At 35.6% G+C, this 8,921-nt stretch overlaps 2 protein-coding genes across 2 annotated transcripts; both read left to right on the forward strand.

The window, feature by feature from the left end:
* The first annotated feature begins 5,934 nt into the window (after window positions 1–5,934).
* Window positions 5,935–7,333, forward strand: LOC137647929 (protein FAM200C-like). Its single transcript, XM_068380876.1, has 2 exons — window positions 5,935–6,711; window positions 7,151–7,333. Exons 1-2 carry the CDS (start codon window positions 5,935–5,937, stop codon window positions 7,331–7,333), a joined length of 960 nt encoding a protein of 319 aa, XP_068236977.1.
* Window positions 7,334–7,369: 36 nt separating this feature from the next.
* On the forward strand, window positions 7,370–8,318 carry LOC137647930 (uncharacterized). The gene is made up of 2 exons (XM_068380878.1): window positions 7,370–7,544; window positions 8,110–8,318. Exons 1-2 carry the CDS (start codon window positions 7,370–7,372, stop codon window positions 8,316–8,318), a joined length of 384 nt encoding a protein of 127 aa, XP_068236979.1.
* Window positions 8,319–8,921: the final 603 nt, after the last annotated feature.

Raw genomic sequence — 8,921 nt, forward strand, 5'->3', positions numbered from 1 at the left:
ATATGTGTGTGTGTGTGTGTGTGTGTGTGTGTGTGTATAAATATATATATATATATATATATATATATATATATATATATATATATATATATATATATATATATATATATATATATATAGATAGATAGATAGATAGATAGATAGATAAATATATATACATATATATATATATATATATATATATATATATATATATATATATATATATATATATATATATATATATATATATATATATATATATATATATATTGTAAGGGAATTTCATGTTAGTAACGCCATCTATTGATTGGTTTTGAAGTTACCGCATTTGCGAAGTTTCTGTTAACGATTTTATCCTTGTATTTTCAGTTTCATAATAGACTTTGAAAGATAAATTTTGTATTTTCTTTAGTCACGTTATAATCACCTAGCCGTACAGTAAGTGGATTAACTGCCTGTGTTTATATGGAATATTTTTATCAGTTTTGTGAAATGTGTTAATCTTTAAAATTTTTCTCTTTAAAAGTGTATCTAAAAGTGTTTAAGTGCATATTTAATTAAGTCTTTACGAATTGCTATTAATCATAAGTGTAGTTAAATTTCACAAGGTATGTTCTTTCGTTTACAGCTAGGGTAATCCTTGACCCTTGGGGAAACAGTGCACGACCTTAAGCAATCCCGAACCAAGAGATGCACTTTTTATAAATACTCGAACTATAATCACAGGTTCCCGCTGTTACATCGAAGCATACGTTATATAGGTGACTCTGAATCCGAAATCCAAATTGGTTTGTTATTTAGTGTATGATAAATGTCAGAGACCCATGAACAGTGACTTGGGTTATGTTCTGTGTCGTAAGGTTTACTTTTCTTGAGCAATTGTTGAGGTATTTACTCGTAACAAGACCTTTGGTGATTTATTATTTTAGTAATGGGTATTAAAAGGGTGTCAGACAGATAAGTTAATTAATATTTTATTGTTCGTCTTTTGTTTATTTCTTTATTTCAGTATTAAATCTTTCAATTTCATAATCAATAGTGGTGTTAATAAACTATAAATTGTAATTAAACTTTATTTAAAAATTTCTGAATTTGTTTTACCATACCTAATCACAAATAAGCAGCGCTATCTTTACCAGGGAAAAACGTCTAAGGAATTCCCTGGGATTAAGTGGTGTGCTCACCAGGGCTAATTTAAATATTTCCTTGTTAATAGTGGCCTGCGTCATTTTGTGATTGGTTTGGTGATAGTCATTTATTTTCTATTACAACATTTAAAAGTGCAATTAATTGGAGTGGCGGAAATTTATATCGAGTATGTGGGCATTTTAAGAATACGGCTGGAAGGTCGCAAGTGGGAGACTTCCGATAGTTAATGGAATGTAAACCGAATTCTTGAAACAGTGTCCGGTAACATAGTTGTTACGTAAGAGTCCAGTTGACTCTAGAGATATACTGGTTTGACAATTTTAAAGTTATTGTTTTGTACTTCATATTTATTTTTATTAACTTTATTGTTGAATCTTGATGCTTGGTGAATGGTTACTGTTATTTAATGAAGTGTGTGATTGTCCTTTATTCATAATAATTATTTCTAGTACAATTCAGTTTCCGCTTATTGTCTTTGTGTAACAGGTATCTTTAATGTTTCTTAAATTAAGTTGTTTGTCGGCAATGGTTAAAAACTGGATAATTTAAAATGGAATTTTATAAATTCTGGAAGGATGAAGGTTTGTCCATGGGACTCTCGGATGACGCTCTTTTGAACTTTATAGAGAAGAAAATCAAAGATAGTGTTGAGCGTGATAGAAGACATGCTGAAAGAGAAGAAAGGGCTTTGATGATTAAATACGAAGAAAAGGAAAAGCAGAGGGAAGAAAATGAAAAGCAGAGGGAGGAAAATAAAAAGCAGAGGGCACATGAACTTGAATTGCAAAAGATCAGAGGAGCAACATCTAACCCTAGCCATGTAACAGTTGCTGTTGATACTACTAGACCTCTTCCATTTTGTGATACTGATGATATCACCGCATACCTAGTAAGGTTTGAAAAGGTAGCAGTTTCTCTCAACTGGGAGCGGAACTCTTGGTCAGTTCAGTTGGCTTCACTTTTAAGAGGTGAGGCATTAGATATCTACACGTCGCTCTCAGATGATGTTACAAGTGAATATGCATCATTGAAGGAAGCTCTTTTGAAAGGATTCAAGAAGACTAGTGACTGGTACAGGACAGCATTTAAAACTGCAAAAATGGTTTCCATAAGCACATATGAACAATATTTGAATATATTATTTCAAAATTTTGACTTGTGGATAAATAGTCTGAGGATAACGAAAGACTACGAAGATTTGAGAAACATTATAGTCTGTGATCAGTTCATGTCTACTTTACCTAAGGAAATGCGTCTTTTTCTTAAGGAGCGTAAACCTAGAACTCCAGAGGATTATTCATCATTGGCAGACACATATGCTTCAGCACACAAATGTTATCCTAAAGATGAGCAGAAGTCCTTTAGGCATAATGCAAATTTATCTAGTTCCAGTGATAGGATCAGTATGAGTGAGAAACCAGAGAAAACTACTTCGTCACGTCCTGGTAAGATTGCATGTTACGGTTGTGGTCAGAGTGGACATATTTCGAGAAACTGTCCTAACAAGGTACCCAAAAAAAAATCTGAATCTTCTCTTGAGATAGGACAAGTTCTGGATAACACTGGAGTATGTGGACCTATGGTATGTGGAACAGTGAATGGTGTTACAGTATCTACAATACTTGGAGATATAGGTTATACAGGAGTAGTGGTATCAGAGGATTTGATTCCTGATCCTGGAACAAATTGTTCATATTCTACTCTTATTGATTATTTGGGCAGGAAGGACAGATTCCCTATTGTCAAGATTTATTTGAAATGTAATCTCTTTACTGGTTGGGTTAATGCTGTTCGGGCTCCAATAAAGTACTGTACTGTCTTATTAGGCAATATTCCAGGTGTTCAGGACCATAATTTGTTTCCTCTAAAAAATACGGATTCTAACATAGAAGTAAATGCAGTAACAAGAGCACAGGTAAAAAGGAGAAATATTGTACACCCTCTTTCTTTACCAGAACCATTTGATATATCCATTGATCATGAATCTTTTCTTAGAGAACAGCAGAATTGCGAAGCTTCGAAATATGCAAGAGAAATGAGTCAGTCTGGAGATCTCAAATGTTGCAAGAATGGTTTGCAGTAAGAGTTCGTGATGAGAAATGGACTTCTCTACAGGAAAATACTGAGATGTAAAAAGCCTCGGTTACTGGGAAAGGAACAGTTGGTTGTACCAGTTAAATGCATAAAATTAGTTTTGCGCCTTGCACATGATATTCCGGTAAGTGGACATTTTTCTCATAGGAAAACCTTTAATAAGATTAATTAAATTTTCTGGTGGCAGGGAATGACGTCTGACATATATAAATATTGCAAATCTTGTGATGTATGCCAAAAATCTTCTCTTCTTGGAAAAGTAAAGAAGGCTCAGATGGTTAAATTACCAGTGATCTCTACGCCATTTTATAGAGTTGCTATTGACTTAGTGGGCCCGATTTCTCCTCCTAGTGAAGCAGGGCATAGAAATATTCTGACTATGGTATATTATGCTTCAAGCTTCCCGGAAGCTGTCGCTTTGAAGAACATAACATCTGAAGACATTGCAGAAGCCATAATATCTATTTTTTTCCAGAGTGGGAGTGCCGAAAGATATTCTTTCTGACAGAGGACCACCATTTCGATCAGAACTTATGTTGCAAGTACACAAGTTATTAGGAGTCAAACCTCTTTTCAGTACCCCCTATCATCCTGCTGCCAATGGAAGAATAGAAAGGCAACACCAGATTTTAAAGAGCATATTGAAGAAAATATGTGAGTTAAAACATAATCAATGGCATCGTTTCCTTCCAGCAGCACTGTTCGCCATGAGGGAAATTCCAAGTGATACAACAGGTTTCTCACCATTTGAGATTTTATATGGCCGTCAAGTGAGAGGTCCCTTGACAATATTGAAGGAACTATGGACAAATTCGGATATGTCTGCAGGGGAAACTGATCTTTATTCTTTTGTTTTGGAACTACGTGAAAAGTTGTCCGATGTTTCTGATTTGGCTGCTCAGAACATGAATATATCTTCCAGTACATATAAGTCTTATTTTGATTTGAAGAGTAGTAAGTGCCGATTTAAAGCTGATGATGAAGTACTTTTGCTTATTCCAGAAAAACTAGGTAAATTGCAGTTCTCTTGGAGAGGTCCATAAAAGATAATTGATAAGCATGGTCCAGTTGACTACTGCGTAAATGTAGAAGGTAAGAACAGACTATCATATCAATCTTATGAAGAAATATTACCGTAGAGAGAATGTTAATATGTTACAAGTAGCAGATGATAAACACTGTTCATGTTAACAAAGTTGCTGTTATTAATGCTGATGAGGATGATTATCTAGAAATTGAAACTGTGGATACCAATCAGAGTACATTCAGCATAAACCCTAATCTTTCAGATGTACAGAAAGATGATCTTCGTAACTTTTGTCAGAAGTACAAACATGTATTTTCAGATAAACCAGGTAAAACTTCTTTACTAGAGCATAATATTAAGATTAAGACTACTGAACCCTTTGTTCATAAATATTGTCCAATCCCAGCTCATTTAACTAAGGATTTCGATGACGAAGTACAAAGTTTGCTTGATCTTGGAATAATAGAGCAATCATCTTCTAATTATTCATCTCCTGCATTGCTTGTCAAAAAGAAAGAAGGTAACTACAGATTGGTTGTTGATTTTAGAACTTAAATGCAATTACAGATTTTGATTGTGAGCCCATGCCAAGCTTTGAGCAAGATCTTCATAAGTTTGCAGATTTTATGTACATTACAGAACTCGATATCTGCAAAGCATATCATCAGATTCCTCTAACACAGTGGTTCTTAACCTGGGGTACCTGTACCCCCAAGGGGTACGAAACCTTAAGCCTGGGGGTACGAGACACGATAGCCAGTGCAATGGTAGCTACTGTATATTTACCATGAGAAAGCAAAACATGTATATTCCAAATATTTCTCTTACTATAATTGTCTAAATTATTTTATTTCAAGTTAGTGCTGTTAACAATTTTCTTATGTTTTCTATGGTTTCATATATGTTTTCTTGATGTCTCTTACCGTTCGTGTTCGCGTTGTTCCTGACTGAAACATGCTACATGTGCACTGTGCTGTGTGTAGTTGAGTCAATGTGAACAGTGTGAATTGGGTCTGCATTTTTCTTTATGTTCGAGTTGTTGATAGTATTGAGGTGAGTTACTGGTGAGTGTGATTTTTTATTTGTGAAATGTAATTTTTGGATTATCCTCTTATTTGTCGCAATATGTTTTTTAGTATGATATAACTCTAATATTGTCAAGAATAGATGTATAATTGATAAAAGAGATATAATTTTGAAGGTACTGTTATGTGCATGAGGAGGAATATAGTGGACTTAGGGATGGCTCGACCAGTGTGAGGGATCGGGGATGAGTTGATCAAAAAATGGTCTCACTTAGTCAAAAACTGGTATGTGTTGGTCAAAGCATGGCTTGAGTTGGTCAAAATATGGCTTGAACTGGTAAAAAAATTCCTTTGGTAAATAAATGACCTGGATTGGTCAAACAATGGCCTGAGTTGATCAAAAAAATCCCTTGAGTTGGTGAAAAAAATGTCCTGAGAAGGTCAAACTGTCCTGAGTTGGTAAAAAATGGTCTCAGTTGGTAAAAAAATGGCCTTACCCTCCCACAATAACATACACTTGGAGCCATACCTGGGTTAACTGTGTATTGTGTTGGTGGTGATACGTTATTTTATATCGATTGTAACATGTTGTAACGGTTATAACATCCAGGCCTGCATCTTTCCAGGTAGTATCGTTGTGATCAAGATCTAGTAACTATGTCTAATAAACGCAAATGGAACGAAGACTACATTCGTTATGGTTTCACCTGTATGACTGAGGCAGATGGAACTCAACGACCACAGTGCATCCTCTGCAGCACAGTCTTTGCAAATGCAAATCTCCAATCATCAAGACTCAATGAACACTTCAACAATCTACATGGAGGCACAGATGCTGGACATGACTTAAAAATCTTGACGATCAAGCGGGAACGATTTGATCGTAGTGGTACCCTGTCAAAGCTAGATTTTGTGCCAGTTGAGAAACCTTTGTTGCAAGCATCTTATGAAGTTGCCCTTTTGTGTGCAAAGAAGAAAAAAGCTCACACTATCGCAGAGGAGCTTGTTATACGTTGTGCATTAGAAATGGTAAAAATAGTGTTGGGGAGAGAATCTGAAAAGAAGCTTAAACAGATACCTCTATCAAATGACATTATTCATTCAAGGATTCATGATATGAGTCAAGATGTCTTGCAGCAGGTGATAACAGACCTGAAAGCTAGTCCTGTCAGAGTGAGTATTCAGCTGGACGAGTCAACTGACGTTAGTTTTTGCAGCCAGTTGATGGCATTTGTTCGGTATATGAAGGAGAAAGAAGTGGTGGAAGAATTCTTATTTTGTATACCTCTGGAAACTACTGCAAAAGCAACTGATGTGTTCAGTCTTGTGAAAGAGTTCTTCTTGGAACATGAAATGGCTCTCAACATGTGTGGTTCAACTTGCACTGATAGAGCCCCTGTCATGCTTGGAAATAAATCAGGCTTTGCTACCCTAGTGAAAAAAAGAGGTTCCCCATGTAACTGTCACTCACTGTGTGTTGCATCGTCATGCACTTGCTACAAAGACGCTGCCAGAAAAATTGAAGACTGTTTTATCAGTTGTTGTGCGTGCTGTAAATTTCTTCAGAGGACGGGCAGTGAATCACCGTCGTTTTGCATCTTTTTGTGAAGAAATTGGAGCTGAGCACAGTGTTCTTCTTTACCACACAGAAGTGAGGTGGCTTACATGTGTATTTGAACTTCATGAAGAAATCATGCAATTTCTTAGAAATCAAGGCAGTGATATTGCTGACTATTTTGAAAACAGGGAGTTCATTTTGTCTCTGGCATATCTGGCAGATATATTCATGCACCTCAATGAACTGAATATCTCTACGCAAGGAACAGCGATGAATATGATAACTGCCTGAGAAAAGTTACCTTCCCTCACCAAGAAACTTCCAATGTGGATAAAGCGCATTGAAACTGGAATTTTTGCAAACTTCCCTTCTCTTGATGAGGCTGCTAGTGCTGAAGAAGAGCTGCCCATCCTGAGTGAAGTAAAAGAACATTTGCAAGAACTGATTCAGTACTTCCAAGGGTATTTTCGCCTTGAAGAAGGTTCTGTGGCACAATGATGGATACAGGATCCATTTCTTTTCAACCTTGATTCCATGGATGATAATATCATGAAAGATGATCTTGTGGATTTGCAGACCAATGACAGAATCCGAATGGAGTTTGAAAAAATGCAACTGGATATGTTTTGGTTTGCACAACTCCAAGCATTCCCACAGTTAGCAAGGAGAGCTTTGGAGGTCCTCGTGCCATTTGCAACTACATACTTATGTGAGGCAGTTTTTTCAACGCTCCTACACATCAAAACAAAAGCCAGAAACCGTTTGGATGCAAGTGATGACATGCGTCTGGCACTTTCAAAGAAAGAACCTCGTTTGAACAATATCATTAACGAGAAACAACAACAAAAGAGCCACTAAAAATGTGTTGGTGTTCACTATGTAGTAATACTCATTATTATTCATTGTATCCTACTAATTGACAATTTTCATTTGAAATGAAAAAAGGACCTTTCTTCTGTAATTTAAAATCTAATAATTTCTCAGCAAGGTTTGTATCACTAATCCTTTTCATATATTTGTATTGTATTTACATTGGATGGGGGTACGAGAAAATTTTCTGACATATCAAGGGGTACGGGCACTGAAAAAGGTTAAGAACCAGAAAGTCGCAAAGTATACAGCCTTTTCAACTAATCTTGGACTAATGCAATATGTAAGATTCCCTTTTGGCCTTAGCACAGCTTGTGCGACGTTTATTAGATTAATAAGGCAAGTATTGAAAGGTCTTTCTTTCGTAGTTTGCTATTTTGATATTATCTTTATTGTATCCGAAGACTGGAAAATTTATATAGCAGATTTGGAAACAGTCATATTGCGACTGCATGAAGCGGGACTAACTGCTAAACCAGGAAAGTGTTTCCTCGGTTATGAAGAGATACAATATTTAGGATATGTAACCAACAAAAGGGGTATTTTTCCTCAACAGGATAAAATTACAGCTATTTTGGATATGTCTGCTCCCACTACCAAGAAACAGTTATGAAGCTTTATTGGATCTGTAAATTTTTATGGTAGATTTATTCCAAATTTGTCAGATAAACTAATTCGTCTTATGAAGTTTTTGAAGAAGGGTACTTCAGAAAAATTTAATTTTGATGAAGATGCATTGTGCAAATTTAATGATCTGAAATCTTGTTTAACTTCTCAGATTCTTCAGGTGACTGATCTAAATAACATTTTCTGTTTAAGAACGGATGCATTGTCTACAGGTCTAGGAGCAGTTTTTCTGCAGTATATAGACGGTGAACCTTGTCCAGTAGCATTCGCAAGCAAGAAACTTCCCCCGAGACTCGATATGCAGCTATCGAGCGAGAATGCTTGGCCATAGTATGGGGAATAAAGAAGTTCGAGTACTACTTAATGGGGAGAAAATTCCTCTTGGAAAGTGATCATAAGCCACTCATGTATTTAGAGACTTCAAAGTCTAGTAATGATAGACTAATGCGTTGGTCTTTGGCATTAAAAGTTTATTCTTTGTTGTTCATGTGAAGGGTACCAATAATATATTTGCTGATTTGTTAAGTAGAGGTTAAGGTATTTTGTATTTTCTATGACATTCCATGTTATTTACCTTTTATATATAAAA

This window comes from Palaemon carinicauda, chromosome 10, assembly GCF_036898095.1.
Source record: "Palaemon carinicauda isolate YSFRI2023 chromosome 10, ASM3689809v2, whole genome shotgun sequence".
NCBI lineage: Eukaryota > Metazoa > Arthropoda > Malacostraca > Decapoda > Palaemonidae > Palaemon > Palaemon carinicauda.

Excerpts from the sequence above, each read along its gene's own strand:
- LOC137647929 (XM_068380876.1), top strand. The coding sequence starts at position 5,935 with ATGTCTAATAAACGCAAATGGAACGAAGACTACATTCGTTATGGTTTC. Across the intron at positions 6,712-7,150 it reads AATCAGGCTTTGCTACCCTA|AAACTTCCAATGTGGATAAA; the intron begins GTGAAAAAAAGA and ends TCCCTCACCAAG.
- LOC137647930 (XM_068380878.1), top strand. The coding sequence starts at position 7,370 with ATGGATGATAATATCATGAAAGATGATCTTGTGGATTTGCAGACCAAT. Across the intron at positions 7,545-8,109 it reads ATTTGCAACTACATACTTAT|ACTGGAAAATTTATATAGCA; the intron begins GTGAGGCAGTTT and ends TTGTATCCGAAG.